Below are 24564 nucleotides of genomic sequence, written 5' to 3'. Positions count from 1 at the left end.
GAATATTTTTGAAATGCCAGAAAGAAGAAATATTGCGACATGTTGTCTATTCAGCAATGGATTAGAACTTCTGATTGATGAAAGAGGGCTAAATTGAAGCCAGTCATGTTCACCTACAACCAAAGTCCTTTCAACTCTGCATTTCTGTGCACCCGGGTCAAATGGTGCCGGACATTTCCAGAGCTGCGATTCGCATGTCTCAAGTTATAAATCAAGTGTTAAGCAGGATGGCCCAAAATGATCTTAGCCACACGTTTCTTTCTCTGTAACGTCGTAATATGTTTGTTTGCCTCTTCCGCAAACAATTTCAATTCCATCACTTCAAACTACAATTTGTGCTTGCGGAGCTCTCCAAAATGTTCCATGGTGCAAACCATTATAACCACTTATAAACTGGAAGTCATGTCAAAAATGTTCCTGACAATATGTTCTATGCGACACCCCTACTCTCAACATAGTATGCTGATTAATGTTGCAATTGTGAAACGTGAATTAAACAGCAGAATGCCCATATCCACCAGCACAAAGTCGAGCAAAATAACACAAGAAAAAAAAAACTGGACCCATACGCACAGTTAGACTGCACTTGGTGTTGGATTTGCGCATAGAACGAAAATAGGGCCCCAAGGGGCAAGACAGCTACCACCTTAAAACTGGGCGGATTTTGCTGCTTAATTCACATCCTCAAATGCAATATTAGTCATAATCCTTGGTTTGGACTATAAAAAATGATTGTCAAGAAAACGTTTGACTTGACTTCCCATTTAAGTACAGCGCTCGCCACCACTTTTACACATGTTGCCAATAGCACTCAATCTGTTACTGTGAGTAAACACGCAATCTTTGCAATTCCAGTAAAGGATTGCAAATTTGGTCGATGATCTGCAACATGCCCAGTAATCGCTCGTTGCAATCTATCATAGCGAACATGCAATTTAGCACTCGCTAGGGGGGGATCTTATGATATCAGGCCCTATGTGTTCATGAAGTGGGCGCGCTCCTTACTGCAGCTCTCAGATTCTGCAGTTGGCATTAAAAAGTCATCCAACCGTACGCCCCCTACACACAACAGGGCTGGAAACAATAGACATGAGCTAAACGGCCGTATTGTAAACCATGAGCAGGAATACAGCCGAGCATGTGGCTGCAAATATGACCTGTTCATACAAGTAGCTCCATCCTCATTCCTCACACATGCAGCACAGTCATGCACACACAGCAGGAATGCTGAATGCAACTAAAAATAGCAGCGCGTTTGCGCCGCACTGCCATCATTATTCCTTTCATCGTCCTTATCAGCAGAGCGGGGCTCACTCAGTTGGTGGACAGTCAAATTGCTTTCATGGAGCTTTCTTAGCATCACCCTCACTTTGACACTTCTCTGTTTTCAGCACTCGTCCTCCATGTCGCCAAAATTCAAACTTGTTTCCCCAAGGATGCCGCCCCTCCTGTCCTTCATTTTATCTTGCTTAAAAAAACCATGGCAGCTGAGACCCGAACACCGGACCAGTAGGAAGGACAGGAGTGCTCATCACAGAGAAAAATGTGACAAGGTCACACAAATCAGCAGTCGCGCTGGCAAACACATTGAACTCATGCAACACGCTGTTTCACTTGATTATGAAGCATACTCTATATGCGGCACGACTGTTTACATAGTATAAGTCTTCATTTGCTGTTGAAAACGTGTCCTTGTCGACACTGTGAATAACAATCTCATTTATTGCTGAGCCGCTCAGATCAAAAGCACAATCTGTTGCAAAATACAAAAGGTCAAACATCTTTAAAAAATGCACACAAGGTTTCAAGTAACATTTTAACATTCTTAAGTTAATAATTTTTTGCCCTTTTGTTGTAGCTTCTTTTGGTCCACAACACAGTTATACTCAACACCTCAATGAACTTGACCAAAGCTGCATACCTGTGGCCTGTGAAAAACACACACATCTCTTTTCACATACCCAAAATCTATCAGACTAGCACAGAGGAGACCCTAACCCTCAACAGAAAAGGAACACTTGAACTGGGATTTCAAGGGCATGAGTGACTGAAGTAGGTTGTCGAAAGCAAGCAACGGAAAGGACCATGGTCAGCTTGGGGTTGAACAAGAAAGAAAAGCAACAAGGAAAAGCATGTGAGCATGCCTGAGAAAGCAGAGTGGTAGGAGGGAGAACAATCCCAGAAAAAGAAAAGGGCAGATTGGTTTGGACGTGATGAGAGCAGGCATTGTACCGATGAGAGTGGTGGAGAGAAGAAAGAAAGGAGCCAAGTGAAGATGGGGCTCTTTTGAAGGACTAGAACAGTGGTTCTTAACCTTATTAGAGGTACTGAACCCAACCAGTTCATATGCACATTCACCAAACCCTTTATTAGTGAAAAATAAAAATTATTTGTTTTACAAATTCAAGACTTAAAAAAAAACCGCATTTCTTAAAAACAGAAAAAAAGTAAAAACAATTAGTATCAGTACCAAATACAGTATACGTTTTTTAATTTTGCACAAAATGAACCAGCCAGTGATGGGCAAGCGGGCATGACATAACTAATTGACATCTTGAGTCGGGGGTGTCTTACCCTCCATGGCAGAGGTGAAACCCCACGCAGGCAAAGGGAGAACATGCAAAGTCCGACGTGCTAACCAGTCGGCCACCGGGTGGCCCACACCATAACATATGGCATATTTTCATTTTATGTTGACCCTTTCTTTAAAATGAGGACACTGAGTGAAAATGCATTGTAAGGACATATACAGTATGACCATCATATTTTTTTTTCCCAGAACCCGTGGAGTAAAGACTTTCAGGAAGAAAAATACACCAAAAGCCTTAAAACAATCTAAACCAGTGATTCCCAACCAGTGTGCCGTGGCACATTAGTGTGCCGTGAGAGGTGATCAAGTGTGGCGCAGGAAATTGTCCATTGTCAATTATTTGGAAGGAAAATTATTTATTCCACCCCTCAAAAAATGTTTCGTTAATCGATCTATGCCAACCACATATAGTAACAGACAGAACAATCAAAAGTTCTTCCACCAGATGGCAGAAGGTACATTTTTAACCTATGTATCCAATTTTTGTCAAGTGATTTGCGAAGTAGTGTGCCGTGAATTTTTCTACAATGTGAAACACATGCCATGGGGCTCAATCAAGGTTGGGAAACACTTGTGTAAACTACTTTGGTTTCTATTTCTAAAAAATTCTGCATGAAAAAAGGGCACTCTACCACCCTGCATTATCCTCAATATGCCGCATTCAGCTCTGCTCTATTACATACTGTCCTCATGCTGCTATTAATCTCTGCCAAAGCCGCACTTTTGCCACAAATGCCAAACGCTTTTGCACACAAGTACTCGTCAGATCTGACAAGGGTGTCTTTTGCATTCCAATTGCTGTCAGTGCATCTGAACGAATGCATATACACACACACACACACACACACACACACACACACACACACACACACACACACACACACACACACACACGCACGCACGCACGCACGCACACACACACGCACACACACACGGATCGTCTGATGGTTGAAAGTCATTATTAGATTGTAGTTGCTCTACTTATTAGTTCTCAAGTTGTCAACCCCCACCCCCCATTAAAAAAAAAAAAAAAAAAGCAAGATCACGTTTTTGAGTCGGCAGTATGCTGTAAAATGTAGTCAGTAACCCGTTGACACATTACCTTAAAAATAGGATTGCAATTAGTTTAAACCACTGCAAAGACTACTCACTTGAATCGTGTCTTTTCAATAAAACTTTCTGCGTCATTGAAGAATGACAATGCACTCCAAATTTAGTGCAGACATCACAAATATCGAATGGTAGATTGTTTAAAACAATGGAAAGCACAGCACATTTTGTTTTCAAATCCGGTACTTGCCGTCAAAGCAAGCCGTCAGAATACCCTCGACTCTTTCTTTATCATGCCACACTTTGCTTTTCATCAATGTACAATAATTCTGAGAGGAGTTTTGCAGTAAAAGTGCAGTATTGAGACTTGATACCAGCACCAGACATTTCAGATCTTCTCCGCCCCAAACCCCCACGAAATACAATATCATTACAGTATAATACATGCCGTGACATGACATATGAGATGTACAGAGTTGTCAAGTTGTTACTTTAAAACTTCGACTCACCAAAAGCACTTATTCCTTGTTGAAATGATTTCAAAGCTGGGACCCGTGGTATCCTTCGGTTCATTTCAAATGACATCCTTGACGACGGTGTACAATAAAAATGAAGGCTGTTGGAATTTTTATGATGACGTCTGATCGGTCAACAATAATCAGTATTTTTCTGTAGTTCCACAGATCTCTCCAGTCTCTAGTTGACTTCCACCAACTGTAACATGCTGTGCCTCTGTGAGTTTCCTGACATCGCTATCACTACATCACATCACTCGTGATATCAACTAAAATATCAAAAGATACAGAGTATCTGAGCTCTCAGAACAATTACATCCCTTTGATTGGATTCCTGCCTACAATCCCCCAGTTGTCCTCATTGGTACACTAGTACTTCAAAGCAGGCTGATAGTACATCTCTTTCTTGTTGCATTACTACTGATCGGAGGACTTGGAGGTGCTCAAATGCTGATTTAGTTGCAGTTGTTGTCCTGGTTAACATCCACATAACTGCAATGTCGGTATCTCTTGCCCATTTACTCACTCTCTGCTTTTATTGCTATTTGTGAACCACTCCGTTCTAAAGAAAAGGGCCTTTGGACAAAGAAACGGTGTACTAGTGTCCACTCAAGCACAACAATTGACTTGATCGACGGCGGCAGAATTGCAACGCACACGATTCTCACTATATGAGTAAAAGAAATCTGATTTATTCATGCGACTGAAATGAAAATGAATCACTTTGTCGGGTCATAAATGACACCTTGAGAGCATGTGGATGACGCTCACCTTTGCTGTCTTTAAATCATTCGTGACCCTGCATCGCTGTGTGCCATGCAGTGCCACAATTGCATCCAACAATCAGGGTCCCCGCACCTGCAGTCACCCTACCTTACCAGATTCATTGTTCCATTTTTCGCACTAAAACTGACCTTCATAGACAACATATATATATATGTGTGTGTGTATATATATATATATATATATATATATACACACACACATAAAAAAACACACAAAAAAAAAAACATGTCCTTCCCAATACTCCATTCACCTCTTAGTTGTTCCAATATATCTGATCTGTTTCAGTTTTATACTGGGAGCAGAAAAAGTGCGGACGGGAAAAAAATGAATAACCTGCACAGAGGTTCCCCTTTAGGATTCCTACGCGTCAACAAAGATCCACTCCCCCGTTTGTCCAAATCTGCTTTATGGAGTTCTTGAAATGATGAAATAAACAGCAGTCTGCATTGTAATTAGAGAACTTTCACTTGAATCTTGACTTAATAAGATTGCTGCATTCCAACATAAATATGCTGCAGCGATGTGGTTATTTATAGAAGTTGCCCAACTATCAGTGCTGAGAGGATGTGTTGATCACAGGAAAAGGCTGGACAGAGCCTGCAATGCTTTACTGGTGGTGACACTGTCGTTTTTCCAAAATGTCCTTAATGGCTGCTCAATGTCTTCACAAGCTTAAGATTTGATTGGCCGGGCACACATCGGTATTAACAGCGTGATGTAGCTACAGTTGTTTTACTAACGCACACTGAGAAGTTATCAGTTCTTTCACGTCTAATTTGCCCTCTTTGTCAAGTGCATTGCTGAACAAAAATGAATAATTGATGAGCCTGCGTACCAGTATTGCGGAGCCGCGTTGAATTGCTGCATTGGAAGGGAAGGGAGGGAAAGGCGGGTGTGAACAGTGCATGTGTTTGAGTATGCATGTGTGTGCCTTTGTGTGGGTATACAGTACACACTTTTGCAATCTGGGATAACGGAAAACGCTGTGAGCTGGAAAAAGACGGACCCTCCATAAATTGCACCCACCGCAACTGACTCCACACAATTTGAGAATACTTGTAGTGTCACATTCTTGAAAGGTGCTGTCCTTTCACTCCTCCTGAGCAGCTCCTGCACAGTAACACACCGTTGAGGTTTCATGCGAAGGAGCGCTAACCTGCTCGGACCAGCAGGGGGAGCAAAACCAAATCATCATCATCATCAACTTTTCTCCTAAACAAATATGGTGCAATATCAACAGCATAGCATGCAGTCAATAGACGTTCCATTTTTGCATTTAGATGTGTTGTGGTGATGCTGAAGCAAAGGCCTCACCTCTCAGCATCCTGAAATTACTTTCAAGAACCACAAACCCAATGAAAACAGAGAGATATGAGGGCAGGATCTTTAACAAGAACTGCTGGAGGATACTGAAGTCGGACAAACCTGTTAGTTGTTTTGGAAAAGCATTTAACGCCAGAATAAACTGGATTTGCATTAAGTAGTGTCATCAGACATACAAACCAGATTTTTGCACTCCCGCACATGAGGATATTCTGAGCGCATTGCATAACAACCCGAGGCTGAAGTTCAAGGATTCTACAAGTGTCTAAAAGCAAGTGTTAAAAATAAATGCGATGCAGAAAACTGAAAAGCTGCTACAGTAAATGAATTACGTTTAAGACTAAGAAACTTGTATACCGGTACAATGCTTTAGTTGAAATAATTGTAATGCCCAAAAGGGAATTTTACTTTTTCCAGACTGCCATAAGTTTTATTTATTCATTCCCACCCGCCCCCAGCATTTCCCCTCGCTGATAAATGTTATCAGCGGATTAAGATGTGGCTGTTATTCAAAAGGAAACAGTGGCCACGTGAGTTGTGGTAAGAGGGAATAAAGAAAGTGATGAGGTGGGTCCTTTTTCATTGACTCAGCACGATGCAAGAATGAAAAAGTGAGTGAAATGGAGTGACGGCGGGGAATGTAGAAAAGAAAGAAAACAGATGAACTTGGAAATTAGCTCATCTTTGAAATAAGTTGACAAACATTCTATACAGTCAGAGGCCACTTCTGTCATTTTAGGTTTTGCTTTAGAATCCACAGTGAGTCTGTCCTAAAATGCTTTTACTGTAAATAAGCAGTAGGACTATTGTAGGGGTTATTTTTGGCCATATGGTCCCAGAGGCCATATGGCCATACAAAAAAAATGACATTGGCTTCTCTTACACGTGCATGTATGCACGCACTTTTAGGTGTACAGGCAATTAAATGTCTCCGCCAGAGGGGTGCAGAACAATTTCTCCTTTAACAGCAACTAAGCACGCTGAGACGCCTCAAGCCCTGCTATAGATTCGCGTGCACTTTAACTTTGCAGCAGGGGCAAAGCGCCACGGGCTAAGGAAACGAGGGAAGGAGCGGCTTGACTGTATGTGTCAACCATAGGGAAGCAGCAGAAAGAGAGATAAGGACAAGATGAAGAGAGCCAAATGCTGAGTTGTTAGAATGTGACTCCAGTCATCAATAACAATGAATAATTCATAAAATAATCTTTATGACACTGCCAATCTTCTGTGTTTAAATTAAAAAATAAACAAGTGTATTGCCTTCCAGTGTGCAGGAGTGGGTCGTCGATGATAGTGTTAGTAGAACAAGAAAGTACCTAATGAGCAGGTAATGCGACTTGGTACTTAGTGTCACAATACTTTCCTCTGACCAATTTGTGGAATTATTAATCATTTACGAGTTCGTTTGTTTTTTTTTCATCCTTGCAAAAGAGAGAGGATTTAGTTTTTTTGCAAGTGTCAACTAACAACCATACGGGAAGACAGATTCTTTTGATTACAAAAAATGCTGTACAGTCTATGACGTCGGTCTTCAGGCATGTCCCCGTTATGACCACTAGGTGGCGACATCCTACACACACAGTGGGTGCTGACTAAGATCTTGCTGACAGTGAGTGGGTGTGCTTGTGCCAAGTCTACATGCATGTGCGTACTAATATGATCCAGTTGGAGGTGCGTTTGACCTTGTGGAGCAACGGCATTCCCACAAATTCGCCTCCATCCTCAGTCGACATCACTACTTTCCCTGAAGACTGCACACACATGCCCACACATATATCTCAGCACAAGAGAATGTAGCCAAAATGTAATCCTAAGGTTGTGCACAGCTTGTGTGTGATGTAGAGTCTAGAATTTAATTGTTTTAGTCCGGGAGACTGAAAACCCTCCAACATTACTTTGTTGTATACTTACAGTGCTTCACTGTGTAACTCCAGTGCCAAATCGGCCAATGGGAGCAGAGGAGATGTTGCGATAAGAAATCCTGCAGTGTTACATCGTGCCACAAGTAACTGCAGCAGAGAGGTGCAAACTAGGAAGGAGTCCATATTGGAACAAGAGAATTGATTCTTGGACGGATGCATGCTGAGGTGCAGAGAGAATGGGAGAGTAAGGCAAAGAAAGGCGTGGGCACCTGCCTCTGCATCAGCTGGAAGGAAAAAAAAAAAATCTCGAGGGTCAGCCAATTAGAGGGAGGGTGACACGGCTCTCCTCACAGCTCGCTTGTAAATCCTGCGCCACTTTATGAGCCACGTGCCTCTGCTCCATAAATGTGACGGCTCGCTATGAAGCACGACGGCACAAAATATAATGCTCATACAGGAGGACTAAATTGTTGACTAATTAATCACGCTGACCTATCTTTGACATGTGGCTGTTTTTTAAAGTTTTTGGACTACGTTAAAAATAGGTATAAAAATATGTTTCATATCATTGTCTGACAAATAGTATTTATACAGCAGAACCTGAAAAAAAAAAAACATCTTAAATTGCACATTAGCGGGCAGGTCAAGGTGTCATTACGTGAGACATCAACTCCAGGAGCTTGTAAAATAAGGGTGTGTTTCCAGCACAGGCCTAATCCTAGTTATGGTTGCCCTCATGGGCCAGTTCAAATGGGGAAACCACATGAATGTATAAATGCCCGGGGTGTGGAAGTGCACCAAAAATCACGGTTGTCTATGTATTTTTATTTTAAATTCATGTTTTGGTTCTTATTTGGTACCGTAAGGGAAAAAAAAGAAAAACTTTTTTTTGTGTTAAACAGGGATAGATTGAATTTAATTTTAAAAGAAATATCAACATCTTAAAACCTTTCCTTTTAAGAAAGTGTAACAGTAATTGTTTGTCGTCTTTTTAGGAAGTTAGAGTCAGATGTGCAAGAGTGGCCCATGTGGCTCCAGTTCAACACAGTTCACATCTTGTCCTTTACCAGATATGTTCTGCGTAAGAATCTTACTAATTGGCCCATCTTTTGGTCATTATCATCCTTATGCTGGATAACTTTTTCGAAGAAGTCATGGACAAATTTGGCAAGCTTTCCAAGCACGGTCATCGACTCCGGTCCTCGAGGGTCGCTTTCGTGCATGTTTTAGATATTTTCCTCCTGCAAAACCCCTGATTAAAATGATCAGCTCATCAGCAAGATCTGGTAACAATCCTGATCATTCGAATTTGAATCAGGGGTGTTGGAGGAGGAAACATCTAAAACTTGCATGATAGTGGCCACTCGAGGACCGGATCCCTGATTAACTTTGAATTTGGGTGTGCACTGAAACTCACCGTAAAATCAACTGGAATGCTAATATTTTACACACAGCCTAAAGACTCGGTTTATTTAAAAAATAAATAAATAAAAAGCGCAAGAGACTAGCATAAGGACTGTTTTGTAACAGATGTGCTCAAAAATGATCAAAGGGAACCTGTCATCTCTTGATGGCATTTTAAGGAAATGATGAATGACTGATAGTTCTGGCAAATGGAATCACAGCTCTCTTTCATGTGTGTTCTCTTAGTTTGTTTTTTTGGTGTTGTTGGCGGTCCTCCTACGGAGCAGAATCAAATCAAAGTAGAACTACTTCTTCCCCTTGTGACGACACACTTGAAGGGGTTTACAAATGGCTCGGCTTTTAATTACAGGGCCATGATGCTATGACACTGTGGTGACACTTGACTCAAGGATTAGATGACTCAAGAAATCGTCATTGCACTCAGTCAGATGGCATTCAGGAGTACTGAGTATCCCTGGAAGCACCTAGGCCAAAGGCAGGTTATTTGTTACCATCTGCATCATGAACACCTCATCACTGGTATAAAACACAGGCTGGTTTCAGGTTTGAGGCGTTCACACTGCAAACAGTCTGGAAATATTCAGTCGTACTTTAGGAAATAACTCAGATGTATTGAGGTCATGTCTACATTCAAGCTTGTCTGAAAATGTGTACAAACTGCCCATTGCAAAAGCACATCACAGAAGTAAGATGTTTTTCAGTAATGCAGGGAAGAAAAACATCTCTAAATAATCACTAAAATGTCAGTCAGCACTGAGACTCAATTTTCTTGCTCACCTGGTGGAAATGAATGATGAATACATTAATGCACAAAGAATATATACAGCGTGGAAACAGCAAAACGACAAGGTAAGCTTTATATTTTTTACTTGAATATCCATATATTGGTCTCTAATCTTTTTACAATTATTTATCGGTTAACAAAATGTTTTGTAACAAAAGAAACAAACCAAAAAGAGAACAAACCCCGGGACCCCCTAAAAAAGCAGATACTGATCATTTGTCTTGCCTGTGTGAACTTAGATTATTTATATTCCATCTTTCGGTGTGGGTGCAATTAAGATCTGCATGGATCAAGTTCAACTTCCCATGTCAATCTATCCATCCATCCATCCATTCATTGTCTCCCGCTTATCCAGAGTCAGGTCGCAATGGCAATAGCTTTAGCAGGGAAGCCCAGACTTCCCTCTCCCCAGCCACTTCTTCCAGCTCCTCCAGGGGGTTCCCAAGGAGTTCCCAGGCCAGCTAGGAGACGTCGTCTCTCTAGCGTGTCCTGGATCGTCCCTGGGGCCTCCTGCAAGTGGGACATGCCCGCAAAACCTCACCAAGGAGGCGTCCAGGAGGTATCCTAATCAGATGCCCGAGCTACCTCATCTGTCCCCTCACGATGTGGAGGAGAAGCGGCTCAACTCTGAGCCCCTCCCGGATGACCGAGCTTCTCACCTTATCTCTCAGGCAGAGCCCAGACACCCTGCGGAGGAAACTCATTTAGGCCGCTTGTATCCGGGATGGCGTTCTTTCAATCACCTCACAGCTCGTGACCATAGGTGAGGAGAGGAACGTAGATCGACCGGTAAATCGAGAGCTTCGCCTTTTGGCTCAGCTCCTTCTTCACCATGACAGACCGATACAATGTCCACGACACAGCAGACGCTACACCGATCCGCCTCTCGATCTCCCGCTCCATCCTGCCATCACTCGTGAACAAGACCCCAAGATACTTGACGTCCTCCAATTGGAGTAAGATCTCATCCCCGACCTGGAGAGGGCACTCCACCCTTTTCCGACCGAGAACCATTGTTTCAGATTTGGAGGTGCTGGTTTCCAGACTTAATCTACAGCACCGCTGCTGGTTGCAGATATGTACTGGACTACACTCCATACATGGCTTCAAGACCACTCAAAACTAATTTTTTGTCAGAAGACATGGGATTGCATTTATGGTCAGGGCAAGGTTGATCAGTGGGGAGGGGATCCGAGACTGCCCACCGCACAGGCTCATATCTTATGGCTGTCTCAGAGAGAGACTCTGCAGAGAGTGTATCACAGCAGAACCCCCAGCGTCTGCAAGCAAGCACCTGATTCCACCACCTGCTCTTTCCCTCTCTGCTGTCTCGTCAAACAAGGAGCTTAAAGGGAAAAGACCGAGATGAGGTCTCCACAGTAAAAGCTTTCTGAGAGCAAACAGCAATGACCTGTCACATTGCTCACTGTACTGCATCTGTATTGGTTTGCTATCTCGCTTCCGTTTTATTTTTGTATTACGAGGATACATTTCAATAAACCTGATCTCTCTCAATTCTTGTTTCAGTGACTTATGCAATAGCTGCGCTGTCAGAATAACAATTGAGGGGAGAGATTAGCGCGACTGGCCAAGGAGAGAGATTGTGAGGAAGATGGGAGAGACCGAGGGAGGCACTTGACAGAGAGTCTGAGGAAGCCCCTCTCAATATGACACATCATTTCACGTGCCGTCTCGGAAATAAATAGATTATGTGCCGCAGTGGGAGGATGAACGAAGGCAGATGCTGCCGTCATTAAGGTTTCACGCCGCAACTGGCGCAGTTGTATGTGTCAGCTCAGCTTTATTTACCATCAGCAATCATCACGTGCTTTTATTACACAGAAGTTCATGCGTGCACGAATGAATCATTACAGTCGCACTAAAAATCCATCAGTGACAGAATGAAAGTGTTTCACTAGTAAATACTCAAAAGCTTTAGAGTTCTGGGAAAGCCGGAACCCCTGCAGAGGAGACGTGCCTGATGGATGTTTGATGTTGCCTCTTTTCTCTTCTCATTCATCCATTTTATGAGGAGAGAGTTCAGATCAACTTAAAAATAAGGGCAGACTTCTCGAAGGAAGTAAACCTGTTACAAGTAGGCACGCCGCAGACTTCGTGATGCTTCCGAATCCAACTACAACCATTGCAATTAATGACAATTGGCCATTGTGGTGGGTTATATGTATCGGCATCGATATTGCTGTCAACATTTCTTTCACATTGTGCAATTTTTCAGGTACATTATTGTGTATTAATACCGCCTCAAATGAGAACACGAACGTGCCCACCAATTAGCTGTAAAGTAGGAGAGAGTGATGAAAGTCTTCATTCTGCGAAACGGCGGATTCAGAGCTGCAGCATTCAGTCACTTTGGTGGCCCCAGCCAAGCGGAAGACTGCAGTGCTTCAAATTGAGAGTCCTCCTGTCAGCCTGGAAATGATTCAGGGTTGACAGGGTAAAACTTGGACGGATGTTTGATATTCTCGTAACGTTCAATTTTTACACGCTCATACTCCGCATCATGCGACGATGTGCACTATGCGTAGGAACATTTCCGAAATGTGACTGCATTTGTTGTCACTTCAAACGTACATGCAATAACAGCGCTAACAGCTGTATTTCTCTGACTGTCTGTGTAAAGGAGCGTCCGCAAATCACATATTCCAGATAGACATGTGGCACAAATCATGATATTTCAAATAAAAAGTCTATTTTCTTTATTTTGACTGCTGCAGTAGCTGGAAATGGTGAAACTGTGCACTTTGCACATCAAACTTTACAGATATCTCTCATGGAGAAACTACATGAAATAAAGTGTCCAAAATATTAATCAGAAATCTATTTCAACACATTTTCTCATTCTGGCAAGTTTAGTAGTTGACAGTGGGAAAACAATGCTTACTGCAGCTCAAAATGCGAATCTGACACTATGGAGTAATAGGGAACATTTAAGTGATGTAAATAAACCCCCAAGAATCACTGAAAACACTCTATATATAGCCCGTGTATCATTTGAATTTCTTCATTGTTGAATATGGCCATACAATATCGTTGTGCAACGTTTTGCAGAAGCATGAACCGTCATTCACAAACACTGTCTATCCAGAATTGTTCTGTATAGCAAATGCATTTTTTGTATGAAATCAAATTGTTGTTTTTTAAAAATACATTTGTCTCTGTATTTATTTATTTTTTGCCAATGCCAATTTGAATCGCTGCAAAATCAAATGAAATCTTGTGTACATTGCACAATTGTGCAGTGGTGTCAGCCACATCAAACAGCTATGAACTCATTCTCTACAACCTCATTGAAAAAGCCTGAAGGGAGGAGGAGGGAGTGGTGGGTTTGGTGGATTGGCCTCATGTGCATCTTCCGTTGCAGCGTTAATTAAAGGATGATGCAGCTTCCGGCCGACCTGCTCATGCAGCCCTCATACAGTCATTCCCGGCCTCCATCAACCTGAATGAGTGCCTGGACCAAGCCTGGTGAGTCATCTGACTGTGGGCTTCCACTGGGCCACCTGAGCGCACACACACTCCATCAATTCAAAGGACACGGATCTGACAGAAGTGATTTACAACCATTTCCCTGAATACTCCTCATGGTAAAACTATTGCCTAATTCTTACCTTACATCGTCCTAAACCTGAGTTGACTTAGACATAATGACACAAGAGCTCACAACCATAATGACAACTCCATACTTAATGTCATGAATAAGGTGTGGTTAATAGGGTCAAACATAATACAATATAATGCTGTAGCACTTCAAATCAAACACACAAAATACAATGGAACCTTGATTTAACGGACCCCGATTTAATACGTTTTGAATGTAACAGCGAAAATCGTGTCCAATGTACTCAATGTGCCCTTTTGTACAGCAGTTTTCAAAGTCTGTAGTGACCAAGCTGGCAGGGAGCAATGGAAAGCATGGACACCGACAGTGTAGGCTCAGAGCTCGAGATGAGTTTACATGCTTACACGTCTATTGAACACGTTATACTTATTTTTAGTAGAGTATACAGTTGTTTTATTTCTCAAGTCTTTTTCTATGGCATCCAATTGTAACGGAGGTGCAAAAAAGCAATATGTAGTTCCTGTGCTGCCATAGAGGGAAACCTGGTTGATTTATTTTTCTCTGCTTTTGTAATAGACTTAAATTTAGTTGTCCTGTGTCGTATGATGTCATTGTCACTGTTGCAATGGGCCAGGGTCAAGGGCTACACAGAGATGCACCGTTACACTGGCAACCAGGCCTGGCAAAGTGATGGGCAGGCCCTAGCCACGCGTTACGGAGCTGGGGCTCCTCTTCCATGATCGAGTGCAATATCTATTAGTTCTCATAGGTAGGTGCATTCTTTATAGATGCACTAAGAGTTGTCATAGTTTAGTTGGGTTGGGCCGGCAGGAGTGCCGCCATTACTGCCTGGATGACCTATTCGGGATGTAAATGTTGTCCATATCACAGGGGATTAATTCTGCCGATTGTGAACAAGCTAGCAATAATGGCCTATAATATAATAATAACTACTGGTACTTTATATGCTGACAAATCCCACTTGCTGCCTGTATGAGATGAAACACGAGACAATCACAGTAATTGTGCTTGTGGAACTTGTAATGGAACATTACTGTCTGTTATCTGACTGTGAAAACAATAAATGCAAATGGCAGTTTGTATGTATAAAACGCATGTTGCAACGTTCATTGAATTTCCCCCTCCTCTATGGATCATCCCAGATGAATCACATGCAGTAGATGCTGCCGATGGGCCTTCCTGATCGGTTAGTCTCAGGGTCAATCATTTCATCACGATTTATTTTCAACTACAGATGGCTGAAAAATTGATTGTGAAGGTGCCAATGCAGATTCTGTCTCTTGGGGGCAATTTACAAAGAACAGTCCCTGTATTGTTAAAACACTCATAAAAATGAGGAATCAGATTGTGATGGAGAGAGCTCACTGCCTTTTACAACTCACTGAATCTGACAGAAAGCCGTGTTTAAAATACAGCTGACTTTGCAGAGGTAATTAGGGCTACATCTTTGTCCATAAAACTGACTAACTAATGACATGATGTAGCAGCAAACCAAAGTGCACTGCCAGTGGTTCAAACTAAAGAAGGATAGCTTGGAAAACGTTCACTTTAATCTCTCATTACAAGGCTCCAGGTATGCGGACAGCTATGATCAGACGCCAGTTGCTCACTGTGATGGGCTTAGTCACCACTGCAGCACCGCTAATCCATTGCACCAACCTGCACACGCAGCCAAACAGTAACACGCACGCACACGCGCACACATTAACATTGCATCGACACTTAAGACAGCCATTACAATCTTGCTCAGACATTGGCACAGGTACCTTTGAGAAGGCTTTATTTTCCAGTTCAGGCAGGAAAAATAAGAGACTTTGCAGGGCAGAGAAGAAGATAGGGGCAAAACTTGAATTCAAACCAACTAAATCTTTATGCGGAATAGAGACTCACTGTCGATATTTGCACGGTCCTATACCACTGGGGGGGTGTACTTAAAAGATGCCTGAATGTGATGTGATGGAGCAACAACACCTTGGTGCTCGAACAGTCTACAGTAGCAAAGTAGCTTTAGTGCATACTGACCAGAGGAATTGCATTAATGAGTCTTGAGAGCGGGCACCACTAATGGGTCAAGACTTCGCTGCCACAACTATCTTTCACTGCCTTATAAGTGTCGAACACTAGCTTACTCAACTGCAGACTGTCGGCACCAATGGTGACCTCTTCGCCAAATCATGATACCGACTACATACACATCAGCCTACAGCGGTCTTCACACCGCTTTTTTTCTTTTGCTTTTCCTGTTATACAAAATGAAATGGACAATAGAAGCAAAAAATACTGATAGAGACACTGCGGTAAGAAATATAAGAGCATCTATGATTGTAGCCAGCAATTTTTTTTTTCTGTCAAACCAGCTGCTGATTGTTCACCCTATGACATGAAATTACAAAAGTTATGACGATGCATGGCACTATGAGCTCAAACTACTAAAGGTAAGAAAACACATGGCACATCAGAGAGAAATTATTGTATCTGAGACAAAATTGAGTGGAACAAATGAGTCTTTTAAACACGGTAGCGTTCACTCGCAAGATCAAATACTGAAGCAGCAAAGGAATTACTACTAAGAGGAAGCAAACCTGTCACTGATAAAAAAAGCCCATTCACAGATTCTACAATACAACTTTTAGGTTTTGTTTACATGATAAATTTACTTTTAATTAACTGGGGACTAGTCCAGAGTGTAACGGGCCACTCAAAGGCTACTGGGCTGTGCTCAGTTCACCCACAGCCCTCATTTGGACAAGCGGTATAGGAAACGGATAGATGGATGTTTTGCAGTGTACAATGTTTCAAATTAAGGCCTCAAATGGCTCCTCTGCAGAGTTCGCATGTCCTCTCTGCTTCCTCCCAGAGTCCAAACACATGACGTCTAAATTGCTCTTACATGTCAATGACCGATGCATCAGCACTGTAATCGACAAGTTATGTGATCTAATTCCAGAGTTGTTCACCATGACCACTGCCCAGGAAAAACAGATTATTAAATGGATGGATGCTGGATAGTAACACATGGATGTTTGAAGAAATCATTTTTTCATCAGGACCAGAAAGGTGCTGACAATGATTTACCTCAGTGTTGTTTTTAATATTTCAAACTTTTTATGTCTGCATTTAATGAAATACCTGATGACCATGAGTAGAGAAAATCCCATTGACATCTTCCTCACAAGACAATTGCCATCATGAGAATAAAACTCTTCAACATAACAATGGCGTGCTGAATCTTCAAATAAAATGTGAATGGGGTCTATCTTTAGACCTCTGAATTTATCATGGGTCCGACATGATAAACAATGCAGTAAGGTGAGCCATAGAAAGTCGCTTTTGACAGAAAGGTGAAAAAGGCACTAATTTAGACAATTTAGCTCAGCGACTACCGTCATTTTTTTTCTCGATAGCCCAAGTCATACATGAATGCTATGTTAAAACAGCATGCCCTACTTCTTAGCATCATAAACAACACACATGAAAAGATAAGTACATATTAAAAAGGGTTGACAAGACTTCTTACTCAAAGGGGTCAAAAATCCACCCTTAGTGCAGGATAAAAGGCTTAAATGACAAGAAGCTGCTTTGCTCGGGATAAAATACACAAATGAGGGTGCATGTTGTCTGTTAATGTTTGTATAGTAACGGTAGTTACAAGGTGAGAGGTACAAAAAGACTGCTCTTGACAAAGTGTGGATAATCTGGTTTAAAACATACCGTATATTCTTGATAGATGGATGAGAGATTGGGAGAGGGTGTAGGAGAGGCTTATTTAAGAGACTTAAGCTCCATGGTTATGTAACTGATATAGGATCCCCCGAAACAATGCACGTTGAGTCAAACTTAGGGCTGCTTTAGGAGCCTCAGCAGAAATCTCAACTGTGATCATGCATACCATTAGAGCGCTGCAGGCTTTCCTTACTTGTGCCTCCCCTTTCCAGACTCACTCACATGCATGTAAAAATGACTTGTTCTCACACCATTGTACATGTAAGAGAGATCAAGAGCACAGGTTGATGCGAACCTGGCAGACAGTATTGGGCTTGACATTCTTGTGGAGTCAAACTGCCTTCCTCTTTTTTTATCATACCTACCAAATGAAAAATGCAAGCATCCCTGGACTTGATGGAGGGTGCAGTCTTGTGTTTGGCCACAACACTCCACCGCATCAGCACCAGGTTGTTTTTTAGACAGCTTGGCACTATGCACATTTACAGGATTGCTGATGAGCTATTTTCAACCGACACTTACTAGCGAACTCTTAAGGATGACACATTTTAATTTCAACATAAAATCTGAAATTGAACCATACGTAGTAATGCTGTGCTCGCTGCACACAGCAATTTTAGCGTAGGTCCCTGCAGTTGGTGAGTGACGGAGCAGTGATTTATTGGTTACGATGAGCTTTGCATTGGGATCCTCAGGCAGAAGACAGAAGCCCGCAGGTATTCCACCACAGTGATAATTCCAAAGCCAAATAAAAAGAAAAAGCTAGGTCACTACATGAATTTCAGAGTACCATAGTGAAGTGTGGATAAAAAAAGTGTGAAGAGGGACAGAGACACATTGCTTCCCTGGCAGACAATTGATTGAGGACACTCAATAAACTGGGCATAAAGCAATAGAAAGGATTAAGAGAGCATGCAGTGTGCTGAAACGTTTCCCGTCTTTGTATGTACGTGACATACATGTGTGCCAGGGAGGATGTGTGTACACACAGTGGAAACACAACATGACGGGCTTTCCATGTGTGCCCAGGCACCCCAGACTCAGTTAGCATGACACAAAAAAAGGGGGGGGGGGCATCTTAAGCTTTCGAAACCCCCTCCCTCCAGAACCTACCCCACCCCTGACTGACTACGACACCTGTGTATCATCCCAGTACCTTGCGCTTTTTATCCCGTGAGCGGCTCCTCTTCTTGACCTTTTCCTCCTCTTTCTCTTTGCGCTCCTGCTCTGCTTGGGCTTCTAAATCCTTGTTTTTGCGGAGGTGTTTGGCCGCTTGAGCCATGGCGCTTCGGGGAGTCTGGGTGCTGTCAGCGTGTCCAGATCTTACGGTGCTGGGACTTTTACCCGGCGCGTGCCAACACTAGTGCTGCTGCCGCTGTGTTCCTCTATGGTCCTGTAGAGTCTGAGCGTGCTCACTCTGCCTCTTACTCTTCCTCCTCCTCCTCCTCCTCTCCTCTTCAGCAGTGCAGTCAGTCTCTCACACACACACACACACACACACACACACACACACACACACACACACACACACACACACACACACACACAGCGGCAGTCCTCAGCCGTCTGCTGTGGGATGCGATTGCAGCACAGCATTCTCTCGATCGTTAATGCACATTTCCCTCATTCGATGTTTTTCTGCAGCCTTCGCCACCGGTGTCCTTAGATGAGAGAAGACAGAGAAGTATTTCTATAAAAGATTAAATTAAGGAGTTGACTTCCCCTTTTCTGGTTCATAGCTCTCTGTGTGTTCCTTATGTTCACTGGACTGGGTTTTCTGTACCCAGCCACCCCATAGACTCTGATTGAAACACTCAGTTTGGGAAAAGCTTCAGCATCTTTGAGGCAAAGACACTTATTCCTCCTCACATGACATTGATTTTGGTTCATTTTCCAGTTGCTGTATTTGATTTCTCAGTATCTTGTAATCCTGCCATGTGTCCTGCACAGGAAGCTATAGACCCAATCAGGGCATCACTAACACACATTACGATAGCGGAGGAAATAAAAGAAATCTAAAATATGCATGAGGGGAGGGGGGGAAAAACAGCCTTTGACTCGTTAACTCTGCTCTTCTCCGTACTCCCTCTTCCTGCTGTTCTGGTGAAGCACTGCAGCAGATCGTACCGTGCAAGGATGTTGCTGCAGTGTGCTTGTGTATGCAACATCTGGGAGCTATGCGGTGCTCTTTCTTTTACAATCTATTGAAACATTTGATACATGCAGTCTTTAGTAAGGGAATCCAAGGTGGCATGCTGATCCCCCCCCCCCCCCACCCTTTCTTCTGGCTTCCCATTTTCTGTTTCTCAAATTTCATGAACTGTGCAACATTTCTGCAGGACATTGTTTTTATGCATCTCCTCCTCTCTAGATATTTGCGCAGCTAGGATTAAGTGAATGAAAAGAAGTTTTGATGGCATCTACTCCAGCTCTCTTCTCCCTGTTCTCAGTTTTCCCCCCTCCCCCTCCTGATAACGCTGCTGACGCAGGTATAAAAAAAAAAAAAATCCTTTCACATCCTTTTTCATGGTTCACTATACATCACACAAACGTCCATATTAGAATATCTACACAAAAACACAAACTTCAGGGACACAGAGGAAAAAGAGGTAGCCTATTTTCATATGATTTAGAAATCCAATGTATAATTTCTTTGGCTGCTTTGGGGAAAAAAAAACGTCTTCCTTCCAGCAGTCCTTGCTATGTCTGCACTAATTCTCCCCTACAGCCTGCCCTACATCTCCCTCTTAGTTTTTCCTTCTGTTGAGGCTTCCCCAGATCCAATAGCAGATCCTCATACAGCAGCATACTAATGAATTGACTTGTGATGATTCTGCCTTCAGTCTACAACACTACAACATAAATCACTCACATACGCTGTTAAACTATGACACAGACAAACACAAATACTGATGGACTGACACCTCTGTGGCAAGACCATTCATCATAATATCGAACTCCCGGGAAATGTTCTCAAATCAATCATCACTGCGTCTGGCTGCAATGACAATAAGGAGTTTTTTGCTTGGCCAACTAGACTGGTCTCATTCAACAACACTGCTGTTTCACTAATGGAGCGCTAGTTTTACTGATGGTTTGAACACTGCCACTATTCCAACCCATACTCACACGCAAAAAGGAGTTTACAAATGATGCTTCACGGGGACATTCTGGGGTCTTGAGGTGAGAGCTGGCTATGTTTTTATAGCCAGTCCATGCACCACATACACAGGTTTGCAACTGATAAGTGTAAAGTGGTGGCCGTGATGAAGTGTTGCCTCCAATGAGTGAAAAGACAAACTGATGTGATCTTTGTGGAGGCTCTTGTGTGCTTCGCAATTGGCATTTGCTTTTTTAAGCCTGATGCTCAAAACTGTACATCACTCCAAGTTGTCTGACAATGGTTTTCTGAAGTGTTTCTGAGCTCAGACTCGTTACCAGACCTCAGACGTAAGGGGGGGAGGGCACATGAAATGCATGGCAGGGTCCAATTGACCTCTCGGGGAAGATGAAAAAGTCAGGTAATGTTTAGCGATATGATGTGTATGAGATTGAACATCGTATGTATTTGTTTTTTCCAGTGTTAATTCAAATCAAATAATGGAGTCTTAGGTTTTTACCACTCTTTGGGTGGCTTTCGACAGCCTCCGAGTTGCGCCCTACTCTGGCTCCGCACTTGAACAAAGAAGTACAGGGTTGTGATATTCAGATGTTGGCTGTCCTTTCACAAAATGGTATGTGAAAGATGAAAGTAAAATATGTTCAAATTGCCTGTTAGGGTTAGGCACTTGGAATATAACTTTGATGTCGACCTTTATGGAAGATCTTGCCTCTAGAGCTGGAGTTAATTTGACAATAAAGCTAAAAGCTAGTTATCACCATGGCTGTAGCCGAGCCCATCTCGCTACCTTACAGGCCCAGTCTTAATGTTACTTTGGAGCAAATGTATGAATGCTTGTTTATCTTGCAGACAGTTAGCTGGGAGTGAGGCTGTCCGGAATGTTTAATCCATTGAAGATAACGCTCCAGCTGTGTTTTTGGCTTTGGGGATTTAAAGAATAGGACTCCACCTAACAAACTCATGGAATAACTGGTGTCTGATTTACATAATACATCAACACATCGCTTCACCATTTTGTTTGTTGGAGGGCCACAGGAAGGTTTTAAGGCAGGACAATGTTTGGTGGACCTTGACCATTTGGGGGGCATGGTTTTATTCATGGACAATACCCTACAGACAGTCCTACAGTGCTTTTGTTGCGCCATACTTTTAGTGTTAGTGTACTCTATTCATGCAGTGCTTGAGTGGCACACTTTGCGACAATACTTTGTGGCTGCCGTGATTTCTTTTCTCAAACAGATTCAAATGGTTCTTCAGTTGTCCCTACTAACTTGCTAAACTGTGCAGGGTACATTCTAAAGGTGTAATGTGGAAACATGTTAACAGACTCCGAATGTCCGAACACTGCGCTCAATCATCACAAACCTTTATGTCCATATCTCTACTTATGCTCATTTCAACCTTTGAAAATAGAGCGACCGTCCCAATATTTCAGATTTTATGGACAAGAGACTTTTGCGTCTTCAGATGCGCTCACCACAAAAGCTTACGTTGCGTAATGAGGAAAACCTTTCATCCCTAAAATCTAGTGTGGGCAAAAGTAGAGTTGTCTGCGTACATTCTGGCGATGACTGATTGCATTTTTATAGTAGATACTGCTTGTCCTCATTAGGATTATTACCATTGAACTGGAGTCTATTCCAGCAGATTTTGGGCAGTAGGACACACAACCATTCACAACCCAAAACGCATGTTTTGGAGATTTGGGAGGAAGTCAAAGCACCAAGACAAAACCTATGCACGCATGGAAATGTAAACTCCACATAAAGATGTTCCAATGGAGATTTTAACCCAGATCTCCTGACTGTGAGTCAGACTTGCTAGCCACTAGTTCAGCATGCTGCTATGTAAAACATCAATGCAAGTCTTTTGGGACATCTAAAGATTCGTGAACACATCGTCACATAGAACATTCACGCATTTACAAACATACTCACACCTATGGACAATTTAGTCTCCAATCAACATCACATGCAATACCCAAGGAAAACCCACACAACCTTGGCGAAAAATGCGCATATTCCACAGAGGAAGGCTGCAATAGAGATTTGAACACCAAACCGCAAAACTGTGAAGCAGACATGTTGACCACTTTACACTGTGCTACTCTGAAAAATAATCTAATTTTATAGATATCTAGACCTGTCACAGATGAATCACATGGGGGAAGTGACAGACAAATGCTTTATCTATTCTGTTGTTGCGCATTGGACAACAGCAGGCGCTCAGCCCAATGTTTACTATGCCGCTCATGTCGGATCAGCCTGGACATTTCTGATAGCAAATGTCTCCAGTGTGTTAGCTGGCAGAGGCCCACAACCTACAGTGACTTACTACAGGTCTGTGTGGGCCCGCACCATTCTCTGCACCATCATGCCGAGTTCTTTTCGTAGCATTGGGAAGTGATGTACAAGCGTTGTTTCTGCTTCCACAGTATGGCTGAAGCCTGTGTGTCTTTTTGAAATTTTCAGTGGCTCAAAGGATCATAACGCTGACCTTTTAACCATGTGAAACAGATTATCATTGGGCATTTGCAGGCGATCACTTGAAATGGTGACAAGTAACCAATGTGCATTAAAGGACATTGGGCTCTCTCTGCTGGTGTATAAGGGGTACTACAGAGAGGAACCAGGATTTGTTCCCAAGCACATCATAACCCAAGTCAGTGCACGTGTCAGTGATTTATTTATTTTTTGTCTTTATGTTTTGTTTTACAGTACTATGTCACAAATGCAGGGGACAACCAAATTCATAAGCTATTGACCTATCCAATTATGTTTTACTTTATGTATTGCATTAAGTATGTCAAATCACAGTTTTTTCCTGGTTCTAAATCAGTTTTGTTGTCCACTTAGAAAATGCAAGCTCAGTAAACTTTGGGCAGTGATCCAGACATGACATCAAGGGCTGTCACACACTGTTTGGGGATTGGGGAAAGTCATAATCAAAAGTTCAGTTTTTTTTTTTTTTTTTAAACTGAACAGATGAGCTCATCATTTACTCTCAAGTAAAAACAGGGCAAATAATTGACATTTGGCTATGAAGGGAGAAAGTGCTCACTGTTTTTGTGTCCCTCTCTCCTTCTACGGTGCAATGACAACAGTGAGAGCTCTGATTGGGAAAAGCCATATGGCAGATGACAAACCAACGGCAGGTTCCATGTCCCCACTGTAGTACAGCTCAGGCACGCTGCCACATCACTTGATCTTACTCTGCAAGTCTGCATCCTATCCTATTATTCGGATCATATGCATTACAGGGTTGCATGAGGTAGAGTGAGGCATCAAGGCTAACCATTTTATAAAAATGTGAAAATAAAAGAGGACATACCTTTGCTCTATCCATTCTTTTGGAAAACTGTTTGATGATGTCAAGTCCAGCGTATCATGTGAATCACTGCTTTGTTGTTCTTCTACCATGCTTAAAAAGTTAGAAAGGTTATGGTAACAGGGCTGAATGCGTGTGGTGGCACACACGGTCCATGAATAATAGTTATTATTTCAAATAGTATGCTTATTAAAACAAATGTTCCCACAGTGACAAGAAACAGTCATGAAACAAACCCAGTCAGCAAAGGCATCTGGCCCGGCTTCGGCATGAAGCCGGCACAGCTGGCCTGGTGTCGGCAATGGCATAACGCATGTGGGCCGAACACGGCCCAGGCGTGGCAAAGGAGGCACTGGCTTGACTCTGGCAAACCAGATGAGGGCCAGTTCTTGCGTGAAGTATTTGGGCCAGAAATCAATTTCCAACTCCGGCCCGAATATGGCCAGCCAGGACTCAG

General features: G+C 42.6%; 1 protein-coding gene across 8 annotated transcripts in view; it reads right to left on the bottom strand.

The window, feature by feature from the left end:
- The window catches only part of ank1a (ankyrin 1, erythrocytic a), an 81833-nt gene extending 62750 nt beyond the window's left edge, over positions 1 to 19083 (bottom strand). For 4 of the 8 annotated variants that reach the window (XM_019861320.1, XM_019861330.1, XM_019861338.1 and 1 more), the window contains exon 1: positions 18816 to 19082. In XM_019861320.1, coding sequence (XP_019716879.1) covers positions 18816 to 18941 — 126 coding nt within the window. In that variant the 5' untranslated portion in view covers positions 18942 to 19082. Of the gene's footprint in view, positions 1 to 18815 lie in introns of all 8 variants that reach the window. The other 4 variants (XM_019861344.1, XM_019861373.1, XM_019861363.1 and 1 more) reach the window with 2 other exon arrangements.
- Between the last annotated feature and the right edge of the window lie 5481 nt (positions 19084 to 24564).

Source organism: Hippocampus comes, unplaced genomic scaffold (genome assembly GCF_001891065.2).
Source record: "Hippocampus comes isolate QL1 unplaced genomic scaffold, H_comes_QL1_v1.1 scaffold147, whole genome shotgun sequence".
NCBI classification, from domain to species: domain Eukaryota; kingdom Metazoa; phylum Chordata; class Actinopteri; order Syngnathiformes; family Syngnathidae; genus Hippocampus; species Hippocampus comes.
The sequence above is the reverse complement of the archived record's forward strand: the minus strand, read 5'-3'. Positions and strand labels throughout refer to the sequence as shown.